This window comes from Myotis davidii, unplaced genomic scaffold (assembly GCF_000327345.1).
Source record: "Myotis davidii unplaced genomic scaffold, ASM32734v1 scaffold3428, whole genome shotgun sequence".
In the NCBI taxonomy this organism is placed as follows: domain Eukaryota; kingdom Metazoa; phylum Chordata; class Mammalia; order Chiroptera; family Vespertilionidae; genus Myotis; species Myotis davidii.
In genome coordinates this window covers 42,978-55,816 of record NW_006298785.1, presented here as the reverse complement: position 1 = coordinate 55,816, position 12,839 = coordinate 42,978, and the positions used below count along the sequence as shown (strand labels likewise).

The window sequence follows — 12,839 nt, the reverse complement described above, 5'->3', positions numbered from 1 at the left end:
CATTATTAAAGCATAGTTATTAATCACAAAAACAATATGTAATTATATATGTGTTTTCTGATAGTCTTAGGCGACCTCTGTGAAAGGGTCGTTCAACTCCCAAAGGGGTCGCGGCCCACAGGTTGAGAACCACTGTTCTAGGGTAAGTGCTACTGTCCCCAGAGAGAAAGCAGAGGGGATAGGACTGGGAGATGTTGCAGAGATAAAGGCATAGGAACCTGGTGGCCATCTGGAAGGTGGGAGGAGAGGGGGAAAGAGAGGGGAGGACCCTGTTGGAGTTTCCTCCGTGGCTGGGAGGAGTGTCCTCAGGACTGAAGCTCCTAGCTCCCTTCCTGGTGACCCTGCACATAGTGGCTAAATAGCCCTGCAGCCTCGCAGGAGATCTGGGCTCCTCCATGCAGGCTCCTGAACCCCTGATGCAGTTACCTCCCTCTTCCCGAGGTGGGAGTTTCTAGTGCAGCCTTCTCCCCCTGGGAGCAGGAAATAAAAACAAAAAAAACTGTAGAGCCCAGCCAGCCTGTCTCAGTGGTTGAGTGTCGACCTATGAACCAGGAGGTCACGGTTCGATTCCTAATCAGGGCACAAGCCTGAGTTGCAGGCTCAGTCCCCAGTGTGGGGTGTGCAGGAGGCAGCTGATCAATGATTGTCTCTCATCACTGATGCTTCTATCTCTCTCTCCCTCTCCGTTCCTCTTGGAAATCAATAAAATTATATCTTTTTAAAAACTACTAGGAAGGAAGGAAGGCAGGAAGGAAGGAAGGAAGGAAGGAGCAGGAAGGAAAAGAAAAAAAGAAAGGGTGTAGACTGGGTCAGGAGACACAGAGTTAGTGACGAACAGCACTGGAGGAGGAGTGACAGGAACAGGTTGTGGTCCGACATCTGGTCCTCCTGGCTGTGTTACCCAGGCAAGTCACTGCCCCTCTCTGGGCCTCAGCAATATAAACACAAGGAGTTACTATGCGTCCACAGGGAGAAGTCTTTCATTCATCTTCAACTGGAGCTTAAAGGTGTCAAGATTTGAAACGTGTGACCCAGAAACCAAGGGTCCTTACCTCTCGGGGGTCTCCATGTAAATCAAGACGGAAAAAATTCTGTGAAAACAAAGGCAGGGGATGTGGGTGAGAGGCTTCCTGGGGAAAAGGCTGGTCTTAGTCAGCTGCCGCCAAAGGCATCAGGTTCTATCCTCCCGGTGCCGCCCTGACTGGCCAAGAGGAAGTGGGCAGGGCACTGGCTCCCCTGGGCATGAGCTCAGGGTCTAGCTGTGTGTGGGGGAGGGGAGCTCTGGGGAGGATTTCTGTTGTGTGTGCCTGCCCTGCCCTCCATCCATTTCCCCTTTTAGTTTTCTAGACAACAACACCCTGGTTTTTTAAGGGGGCCTCCCTCATCCTCAACCAACGGTCCTCAGGACTGAACGATCCTGGGCCCTGAGTCCAGACATCTATAGAAGACCTGGGTGCTCCATCTTCCTGACCACAGAGATTAACTCATGGATTGGCATGGTGCCCATGTCAGGACAGTAGACATTACCCCAAACTCTTGCTAGAATTATTGGGAAAGGGCATTTCTAAGCAGATCGGATATATGTCTAGACTAGAGTGCTGCTGTTGCCTTGAACCTCCCCAGAGGACCAACCTGCCTGAGAGTAAACCAACGCTAAGAGGCAAAAGTTAAGGGGTACAGACAGATTCTAAATAATAGATGTGTGTCTGGGTCCAGCCATGCCTGAAGCCATCTACTCCTGAACTTTTCAGTCACTTAAAGATTCTGTGTCAACACATTCCTTTTTTTGCTAAAGACACTTTGCAAAGAGATTTCCCATCTTGCACCAGAAAGTCCTCACTCATATACCCTCACTGAAATTCCGGGATTGGAGAGAGTGCATGTTGGGCTGAGAGACTCCCTAACCCCCATGCAGAAATTTCATGCACCGGGCCTCTAGTAGTGTAATAACCCTCCAGCTTGGTCAAAATGTACTATGGTACCATTCTTCTTTTCAGAGATATTTTTGAATATCCATCAGGTGGCTTGTCCTCTCCTGAGCTGCAGCCTGGCTGGTCCCCACCCCATGCTTCTCTCTGTGTATGCTCACCACTATTGCGCTGGTTCATGCTACACTATAGTTAACAGGTCTGACTAGTAGGTAGAAACTAACCAGTTGAGTCCCTTCATTATAGGCTGTATTTCTACAGGCCAGGTGCTTATGGTGTGCATGCGCGCGTGCGTGTGTGTGTGTGTGTGTTGGGAGAGTGGATAAACATGGAAAGACTTCCACATGATCCCAGAAAGTCTCAGAAGGGTAACATGGGTTCTCTGAGTTTTCCCAAGTGACCAGTCCTCCCCTTAGAACCTTACAAGCTGGGTCCTCTTGTGCCACGTGGAATAAATGTGTCTCTTTCCAGGCTTCAGGAAACAGCTGTGTTTTAATTCTTTCAAAACACTGGTCACCTTTATTGAGTCTGAGAAACCGGGACCCAAGCCCTAAGGCTGCCCTGGGTTCAACCCATGGACACAAAGTGGAGCTCCACATGAGAGGCCTGCCTTGGGGGCCCAGGAATGTCTCCGGAAGCCCATAGGGTCCAAACAGCAAGTGCAGGGACTCAGGTTACTTTTGGGCCCATCTATGAAAAAAAGGGAAGAGTTCCCATTGGCCCTAGATGCTGTATTCTCTAGGTGTCTGTCCCACTGTAGCTTCCCTGTAATGACCCTTGCCATAGCCACCCTTCAGTCCTCAAATGTCACCTTCTCTGTGAGTTACCCCTGCTGATTATAATGAATGATCCTCTTCTCTGTAGTCCCACCACAATGGCGGATGGATGGATGGATGGACTGATGGATGGATGGACTATGGATGGATTTGGTCAATACATGGATTATGGGTTCCTTTAGATGGTTAAGGGATAATTGGGTGATTCCTAGTATATACATGATAAATGCATCATTGATTTTAGAGGGATGAATGGTGAAGTAAAGATATATGGTGGTTGGATGATGCATGCACGATTGATAATAGATCAATGAAGTTATGGATAGATTGATATTAGGATGATAAAAGGATATTGATGAATTGGATATATTTGTGGAGGGATAGACATATAATAAGATGATGAATGGATGGATGGTTAGCCTAGGATAAAATCTAGAAACTTGGGCCACCACTGGGTCATAACTGATCATTTCTAGATTAACCAATAATAATTTTTGACAACCTTTCTGAAATCTTTGTTCTTGATATCCCCCTTCCCCAAATTCAGGATGGTAGTTACCTCTAGGAGTAAATAGTGTCTAATTTCTTTAAAAAAGTATCTCTGAAAACAAGAATGGCGCCATAGTACATTTTGACCAAGCTGGAGGATTATTACACGATTGATCACTATGTTAGTTTTTTACTTTGCTAACATTTCAGGTATTTCGTAATAAAAGAGAAGAAAAGAATTTCCCTATTTAGGTTGAGGGGTGCCATTACTCCAGAGAGGAGAGACCCTGTCCCAGGCAGTGTTTCTGGGACAAGGGAGCAGCTGAGATGATAAAGCCTGGGGCCAAGTTCCCAGGGCAGTGGTGGTGGTGGGAGGTTGGGGGGGCCTGTTTGGAACGTGAAGGGTGGAACCTACCATCTTCAGCGACGTTTCCAGGAGCTCCTCCTCCGACCTCTGGCGCAGGCAGTGCACCATGACCGCCGAGGTGGTGGTTTGACAGCCGGCAAAGGAAGCGATTTGCTTTCCTTCTCTCTCTTAAAATGGGCCAAAGGCTCTCACAGCCGGATGTCTGCAGAGGGGTAGCTGGGAGTGGGCTTCAGGGCATGGCGTCCAGAATCCCACTGTCTGGTTTCAAATCTCGGCTCATCCTCTTACTAGCCTTTGGACTCCATCTAGCGAATCGTGCACAGTGCGGCCAGAGGAGAGGTTGACACAGAGAGAAGAGAGCAGGCTCTTCCATGGCGGCCGTGGAGAGCGTACATTAAGGGGAGCTTGGGGAAAGGTGCTATGAAGAATAAAAAGTCTTAAATTCCCCTCATTGGCCAATTTCTAGTTCCTGTGTGACAGCAGAATCTGCCCCAGCTCTGCCACCTGTTTCCTCTCAATAAATCCCCCCTTTCCTGACTTAAGCCTGGCCAAGTGGACTTCTGCTGTTTAGAACGAAAGAGTTCTGGAAAACCTCAAAATTCTCGCCCTCTTCGTTTCCTCCCCTACTCTCTACCAGCCAGCCCCTTTCAGCCTGGCAGCTGTACCCACTGAGCCACGAACCAGGAAACTACTCTCACAGCCCAGCTAAAATGCTCCCACCCCTGACTCCAGTGAGCGCTCATCAGCAGAGCCCCCCCCTCCCACCTCCACCCCTTGAGCTCCCCTCCTTGGATCCCTAACAGTCTCCAGATAAAGACAAAGTCCTCCCCGGGGTCCCAGACAACAGGGCACCTGCCAATTTCCCCAACCTCAGTTCACTCCAGGTTCCCTCTGCTCTTTCTGCTCTGGCCTCATCAGCCCCTCTCTCTCTCAGACACTTCCTCCTGCCACAGGACATTTGCACACGTCCCTCACCTTCCTCAGACATTTATTTCTCACCAAGCAGGTTATGCTCATCCTGGGGATCTCACGTTAGTGGTCATTTCTTCAGGGAGCCTTCCCCCCTACACCCGGGACTAAGGGCTCCAACTGAACTCTGTCATGATATTAAGTACCTCTCCTTCCTGCTCCTGCCATGGCTGACATTGTATAACTGTGTGATTATGTAGTTGTTAATCCGTCTCCTCCATGAGAATGGAAGCCGCACAAGGCTGCTAGGTGTCTGGCTGTATCAAAATTATTTGTTGCCTGGCCAGCATGACTCAGTGGTTGAGCGTCCACCTATGAAGTAGGAGGTCACATGCCTGGGGTGTACGCTCGATCCCCAGTGTGGAGCCTGCAGAAGGTAGACGATCAATGATTCTCTATCATCATTGATGTTTCCATCTCCATCTCTCTCTCTTCATGTCTGACATCAATAAAAAATATGTGTATTTTTAAAAGTTATTTGTTGAGGCAACAAATAAATTGACGAATAAATTCTCCAGGAACCCACAGTAGTCACAAGGACCCTCAGGGAGATATCTCTCCAGGCCCATATGTGGCCAGGGTGGGAGGAGGTGCCCAGAACTCAGGCCGTCTGAGAGATGACACGTGGTGACAGTCCACTCCCCACGCTCAGCCAGGCAGCCCACCGTGCACACTCTGGGGAGCATGGTCCGTGGACAGTGACGGTGCTGGCAGGCCAGTCAGGAGCCTGAGTCCCCGCTCTGCCCCGATGCCTCGCTGACCTCGCTGAGGGGCCTCTGCTCTCTGGCTCAGCCATTCTTCTGGGATGATCTGGGCGTGTCAGCTGAATCCCATGGCAATGCAGGCCCCTGAGGACTCCAGGGCAGCAGAGCAAAGGGGGTAAGGGCTGCCCAGCAGGAGGCCTACCTGAGCTGTGGCCTTGGTGTCTTTCTTGACCAGGGAAGAGATGAGGGACACACCACTCTGGGAGATGGCCCGGTGGAAGAGATTCTTGGCCAGGGGAGATAACACCTGGGAGGGGAGCAGAGACGAACAGAGTTGAGGTTCACGGGGAAGCGTCTTCAAGAGCTTCCCTAGCTCCACCCGGGCCCATTCCCCTGGGCTCAGTGGACATAACAGGGCCCCGCCTGGCCTGTTCCCCAGGCTGACCCTGAGGCCCAGTTTCTGTAAGAAAACCTCAGCTGGGTAGAGCCAAGGGCACAGAGCAAAGAACACAAAGGCAGTGTGTGGCAAGCGCCGACTGTAACTATCAAAAGTATCTGAAAGACAGTTTGGCAATTCCTGGTAACACTTTCAAGACAGAGTTCTGAGTCTACATTTCCATTCCTAAACACTCACCCTAAGCTAGGTGATCCTGGAGGGACACGAGGGTGTCTGGGGTGCCCATGCTGCTCATGATGGGGAAAGTGGGATGGCATTGAGTAAATAGCTCCTTTTTAATTCTTACCATGAAATATTATACAAAATAAAATTATGGGAGGGTACTTCATGCTTAGGAAAATACTTATGTTAGATTGTAATGTTAATGATGTTTTTTATTTAAAAAATCATAGATACATGATAGATAGATAGATAGATAGATAGATAGATAGATAGATGATAGGGTGATTCATCAGAAAAAGACTAGAAAAGTAAGTGTCAAAATGTCCATGGTGACAATCCCTGGGTAATAACATTGTAGGTCAACTTATCTTCTTCTTTGGGCTTTTCTGAACTTCTCCTCTTTCTCCACTTCACAAAATATAAAAGCTTCCTCTGAATATTTAACTATGAAAGCAAACATGTTTTAAAATATGGTAGCAGCACAGACACTCTGCTCAGCTGTGAGGCAGCTGGAGGGGTTCTGGCAGCTCCCAGCACCTTCTCATCTGGTTCTCCATCTTTGATTCTCTCTGTGTTCTCTCCGTCCCCATCTTCCACACCAGGCTCCCAGGTGAGTCTGTGTCCCCTTGGCTCCATCTCCCACACCAGGCTCCCAGGTGTGTCTGTGTCCCCTGTCCCATCCCCACCTCTACACCACCCTCCCCTCCCCCACCCCTCTCACTTGCTTCCCCCAGCCCAGCGTTCACAGAGACTGCCGTCCTCCTTCGTGGGCATGGACAAACCACAAGACATCCTGTTCTTAGTGAGTGCTCATGAACTCCTGACATGGGGATCGATCTGGCTTGAGGCCACACAGTGACACTCTGTCCAACTCTCACAGCTGCCTCCTCTTCCTCATAATTTACACCCACCCTGCTCCCCAGGAGAAGTGAGGAGAGTCCTCATGGAGAAGGGATTAGGAACTCAGCCAAGTCAGGAGGGATGTTGCAGGCCGGGGCTGGAGATGATTATGGCCCCAGGATGCTGGCGGAGCCCTAAGCTCCCGGGGGAGAGTTGGGCCATTAGGTTTCCACTATCTGCTCTGTGCAGAGTAGGGCCAGCCTTGAACCCAGGTCATGTTAATAAAGGCCAGCAGGTCTCCCAGGGAGTCCATCCGAAGCCACATCGGGGCCAGGAACACTTACAAGAACAGAGACACTTTCAGCTCCCGCAGACTCTCCGAAGATGGTCACAGAGCCTGGGTCCCCTCCAAAGTTGGCAATGTTTTCCTGGACCCAGCGCAGCGCGGCCAGCTGGTCTAAGTGACCCCAGTTGCCCCGGCTGTGTTCATCCCCTGTGCTGTGGGTAAGAGAAGGGGGGAAGGGGAGGTAGAGTCATCAAGGCAGGATTCCCAAGACCTTAGCTTGGGCTGGAGGCTCTAGGTGAGCCCTCCACAACCCAGACTCACAGGTGTAGCATTGTTTGTTTAGCTTTCCATTCATTCACCTGGCATGTAATTACTGAGTATCTGCTATGTGCCAAACACTGCTCTAAGAGCCCGAAGCAAAATAGACAAAATCTCCAATTAAATGGAGCTCACTCTACAGATCATCAACAAATAAACAGGTACATATCTACTTATATAAAAACCCTGGGCTAAGTTCATCAGGAATGGGTCTGGTGACCAAATGGAAGCAAGTCAGTCCTGCAGGGGTTGTCTTGGCAACAGCTGCGCCCTCCCCCGAGTTGTTTCCTGGAGCTGTTTCCAGTGAGGGCAGGGTTTGAGGCAGGAACCCGCCCTCAGAACGTGTACCCACTGAATCTTGGGTCGATTAGCCAAGGGCTGCACCCTCCCTAGCTATTTTCCATGCAGCCTGAGGGAAGAACCCACCCTCAGAGCACCAGGAGCACCCAGCAGCAGTCAGTCCTGGGTGGCTGGGGGGGAGGCCACGGCATGGTAGAACTCTGGGCCTGGCTCAACAGGGAGCATGGCTGACCTTCAAACAAGACCCTGATAGTAGAAAGAAGGGAGCCCCATTCCTCACAGAATCTGCTGTTGGATAGCTTGCAGTTAGTGGCCTGCCAGCCAGGAACCCCATTCTCCTGCACCCTGGACCCTCACAGCAGGGAGGAGGGAGCCCCTTTCCTCAAGCAATCAACAGGTGGCCAGTTTGCTGTCAGGGGCCTGCCAGCTAGCAATCCTATTCACCTGCACCCTGGCCCCTGACAGAAGAGAGGAGAGAATATGTTTAAAGACCAACTACTGGAACAAAGTACCTCTGAAGCCAAAAGAAGCCACTGTTTCATCAGTTAGAAACACTGATGAAAGAGAAACATAGATCAACTACCTCCTGCACACTCCCCACTGGGGATGTGCCTGCAACCAAGATACATGCCCTTGACTCCCCACTGGGGATGTGCCTGCAACCAAAGTACATGCCCTTGATCAGAATCGAACCCGGGATCCTTGAGTCTGCAGGCCAATGGTATATCCACTGAGCCAAACCGGTTAGGGCTATTAATTCCCTTTTAATGTGCATGAATATTGTGCACTGGGCTACTAGTAAGAATATAACACCAGTTAGTGAAAATGCTCTCAGGGTAAATAAACCAGGGTCAGAAAAAGGCAGGGGGGCGGGGCGGGGGGGAAGTTGGGTCTTATTACAGATCAGATGTCTAGGGAAGGTCTCTCGGAGGCAGGTGCATCTGAGTAGAGATCTGAATGAATGAGCACAAGAACCTTGCCAATATCCAAAGAAAGGATTTCCAGGTGAGAGAGATAGCATGTACAAAGGCCCCAGGGTCCAGTGAACAAAAGTGTGAAGGGAGAACATGCAGCCAAGAGAAGGAAGTATTTAAAAGAGGTGTGAGGGGTCATATGTGGATGCTGCCAAGGTTGGGCCCAGAGCGGGTGAGTCATTGGGCAGCTACTCCTCGACCAGAACAGTCCAGTGGCGTGGTCTGAGTAGAAACCTGACTGGTGTGGGGAGAGGAGAGACTGGAAGGAGAGAAGGCGTGGAGAGCTGATGGAGCAGTTTTAATGTAACGGGGAGCAGAGAAACAGGTCGGGTGTGAAAGAGATGAAGAGTCTCAATGAGGGCATTGCATCCTAGGACATGACTCCCCTAATACCCTCCTCCAGCCCTACAGGTCTTTCCAGTGAGTGTCCACCCCACCTCCTGTCCATCATCCATCGATGGGTCCAAGGTCTTGGGGCCAGTTCATTCAGAAAACCTACCAGTAATTCTGCTCTAAGGAACCCTGGCTCCTTCTCCATGGAATTTCTATGGAGAAGACTGGAGCCTTGGCTCATGCACGTGCCAAATGCGGAAGCAATCAGGGCAATTGACCCCAACATTCCTCCTGGGAGGGTTGGCCTAGGGAATCAGATGCTCTGACACCTCCCAGCTTCAGCCACTTGTTCCATCACCCAGAAGCATTCACCGACCTCCAACCCAAGTCTGTCCTTCCCTCCTTTCCCATCAGAGGTGTGGTGTTGAACCTGCCGCTCTAACTGCTGTGCTGCTGTCATTCCAGAGGTGTCCCGTGTGCTGTGGCAGCACTGGGAAAAAGGAGGTGAGCATTTCAGAGGCGGGAACGTTAGAGTTGGGCCTTATGGCATGCATAGGAGTGGGTCAAGTAGAACAGGCATTCCAGGCAAAGGGAACAGCACATGCAAAAGCTCAGAAGCAGGTGGACCAGCGTGGTTGTGAAATGAGACAGTATTTGGAGCCCAATTATGAAGGGATTTGGATGCCTTTCTGGGGAACTGACATGCATGACCAGAGCTGGGTCCTGCCACCCTCACTTCAAGGGCCCATGTGCTGTGCGGAGTCCAATATCTTACCTGAAGAATCCCCAGAGGCCCAGGCGGTACTGAATGATCACCACCACCACGTTTTCATGGGCAGAGAGGGCCAGCCCGTTATAGGTTGATGCCCCGCCCACCAACAGACCTCCTCCGTGGATCCACACCATCACCTGGACAGGGAAGAAGCAACCACACAGGTCACAGATAGGAGCAGAGCTGGGAAGGAACTCCAAGTGTTGTCTGGTTGATCATGATTGAAGGAGGCTGTTCTCTGAAGCTCATCAGCCCCCAGCAACGGTGGGGAAGGCAATCGCTCCCCACTCCTCCAGCAGGGACAGGCCACCCCACACCCATGCACCTGGCTGCCCCTGCCTGTCTCTCCAGCCCCAGTGCTGCCTGTTCCCAAGGCTCTTCATGCTGAGAACAGCATCATGGGAACAACCAAGGCCAACGGGGTCATCTTCCCCCAAATACTTCTATCATCCTCATGCCTGGGCCCCTCATCCTCTCAGCAACTCTGCCTGGGCAGCCCTTGGATTTCAGCATCATTAACACATCTTTTGAGGTGAATTAAATTTCTCTGGTGTGTGTGAATGACTACCTCAAGAAGCATCCACGTCCCTAGTGGTATCTCTTGCTCACATCACTCCCTCTGAACCCAAGGGACTGCCCCCTGCAGACCCACCCCCAACTTCTGGCCGCCCATCTCTGGGCCTCTGCATATTGAGGAAATGCTGACTCACTGGGACATCGCCCCAGCCAAAGACAATTAGGAAGAGAAATTAGCTCAAGAACATCTCAGATACTGAGGCAAAGACAAAGAAAGACTAAACACCTCCCATTGGCTCGATTTTTCAGAGAACCCTGGCCCTATCCTGCCAACCCGACTGGGTGGCCTCGCCTTCACCGTTTCTCTGTCTGTAAAAGGAGGGTTGGGGTGTTGCCTTCTCAGTGAGATTCCTTCAAGCTCTAACTTGACTGGAAAGCATGCCTTAGCTTCTCTGGCAATCAGATGCCTAAGCTTGCTAGTATCAGTAGTCACGCTTGTCCCTCTGTTCGCATGAGCGAACGTGGAAAGAACTGACGATAGGTTACAGATGTACAGCGAGGTCCCCGGGAGGCACCATGACTATCGCCGGGGGAAACTGAGGGATGGAAAATGTGTGTTCCTGGGGTCACGTGGCCTGACCAGGGAGAGCAAAGGAAGCCCAGGGCCCCTGAAATAGCCATGGCTGGGGCACTCCCCCACCATGCTGCCTTCCTCCTCCCCAGTCCACACCAGGAGATCCCTCAGACATAGAACACACACCTTACCGGCAGCCTGCTTTTCCTCTTCAAGTCGGCGGGAGTGTAGATGTTTAGGTAAAGGCAGTCTTCAGAGAACTTGAGAGGAATGTTCTCCTTTCTTTTGGTAAAGAGCTCTGAGAGCATCTGGCCCGACTTGGCATCTTGGGAGCACCTTGGGGAGGTGTGTGGAGGGGGAGAGTCATATACTCAGGTTCAGCCGGAGCTGCGCACAGAGCCGTGGCCTGGGAGCTCTGTGCCTGTGCAAAGCTGCTCTTACCAGAGAGAAGACGTTGAGTGGGTAGGAAGCCATAAGCGGGGGCCCTGGGGCTCACTAAAGCCTCCCAGCATCATGTATAGCGAGAAGGCCTGGCTCCTCTCTTCGTCCGGGCAATTTGGGATGCACCAGGTCATGGAGAAGAGGCTGCCTAGCTGCTGCCCACCTGGGAGATAGTCGTCCTGACACCCTGGACAAAGCCCAGCTCTGGGCTGTGCTCCCATGGAGGGTGCAGTGGGGCCGTGCACCTCCACCAGGTCACCCATGTGGTTGAGTCCACAGGAGACTCCCATTCACTCAAATGGCAGCAGATGTGTGGGGCTGGTGACAGGTCAGGGGTCAGATATTTGCAGGGCGACATCAGAACTGCACAGGCCCTGGTTTCCCTGCTCTGGGCCCCCAGCTGCCAGGTCTGAGTGAGTGGAGTGGTTTCTAGAAGAATCTTGCAGCCCTGACATGCTAAGAGTCTATCACCAACCCATCCGTCCCAGGCAAGCACTGTTGTTTGCCCTAATAACAGACTGTGAGCAGCCGGCACAGATGACAATTGGCGAGTCCTCCCAGTGAGTCAGGCATTCACTACTCCTTGTGAACAGGTAACGAGACACACCTGGGAACTGAGAACTTGCCAGGTCCACACCCCAAAGCACTTCCACCCACACACCTGCTGGCTCACCCCACTCTCCAAATAGAGCAAAGTACAAGTCTGGAGAATAAATAGAGTCAGTACCTCTGATCCCCATCAGCTGCTTAATTTTTTAAAAAATATATTTTATTGATTTTTTACAGAGAGGAAGGGAGAGGGATAGAGAGTTAGAAATATCCATCAGTTGCCTCTTGCACACCTGCCACTGGGGATGTGCCCGCAACCAAGGTACATGCCTTGACTGGAATCAAACCTTGGACCTTTCAGTACTCAGTCCAACGCTCTATCCACTGAGCGAAACCAGTTAGGGCAGCTGCTTAATTTAAAAAAGTTTTTTTTTTTGCCAAAGCACTTAGTATCCTATCTATACAAATAAAAGGGTAATATGTTAATTAGATTGGATATAACGGACATCTTCCGGATGTTCTTCCAAAAAAGCTGCAGTGGCTGCGAGGGCCAAGGAGGTCCAGAGGCCGGCAGTGGCTGAGGAACACCTCTTCCCAATGAACAAATTTTCGTGCACCAGACCTCTAGTTCTAACATATTATATAATGTATGTATTAATTTGCATGGTGTTTATCATCTATCTCTCCCAGCTGGAACACAAGCTCCATGAAGGTAGGAATATCTGTTTCTTTCACTAATGGAGCCAAAGAACCTAGAACATGCCTAGCACACAGTAGGTGCTCAAGAAATACTTGTTGAAGAAAGGGTGCTAGCATGCTGTGGGAGCTCTGGAATTTGTTGTTTATAACTATACTAGAGTCCCGGTGCACAAAAATTTGTGCACTCGGGGGAAGGGGGGGGTCCCTCAGCCTGGCCTGTGCCCTCTCACAGTCTGGGACCCCTCGGGAGATAACGACCTGCTGGCTTAGGCCTGCTCCCGGGTGGCAGAGGGCAGGCCCAATCCCTAAGTGCAGCCCCTGGTCGGGCTCAGAGCAGGGCTGATTGGGGAGTTGGGATGCCATCCCTGTAATGCACAGAGCAGGG

General features: G+C 51.1%; 1 protein-coding gene across 1 annotated transcript in view; it reads right to left on the bottom strand.

The window, feature by feature from the left end:
* LOC102761447 (liver carboxylesterase 1-like) overlaps positions 1–11,469 on the bottom strand; it is a gene marked incomplete at its 3' end in the record, with an annotated part of 15,837 nt that extends 4,368 nt beyond the window's left edge. The window contains exons 1-7 of the mRNA XM_015570959.1: positions 11,262–11,469; positions 10,957–11,135; positions 9,679–9,812; positions 7,037–7,190; positions 5,436–5,540; positions 3,609–3,713; positions 1,053–1,091 (exon numbers count right to left, since the gene is read on the bottom strand). Of these exons, the coding sequence (XP_015426445.1) occupies positions 1,053–1,091; positions 3,609–3,713; positions 5,436–5,540; positions 7,037–7,190; positions 9,679–9,812; positions 10,957–11,135; positions 11,262–11,469 (924 nt within the window). The remainder of the gene's footprint in view (positions 1–1,052; positions 1,092–3,608; positions 3,714–5,435; positions 5,541–7,036; positions 7,191–9,678; positions 9,813–10,956; positions 11,136–11,261) is intronic.
* Between the last annotated feature and the right edge of the window lie 1,370 nt (positions 11,470–12,839).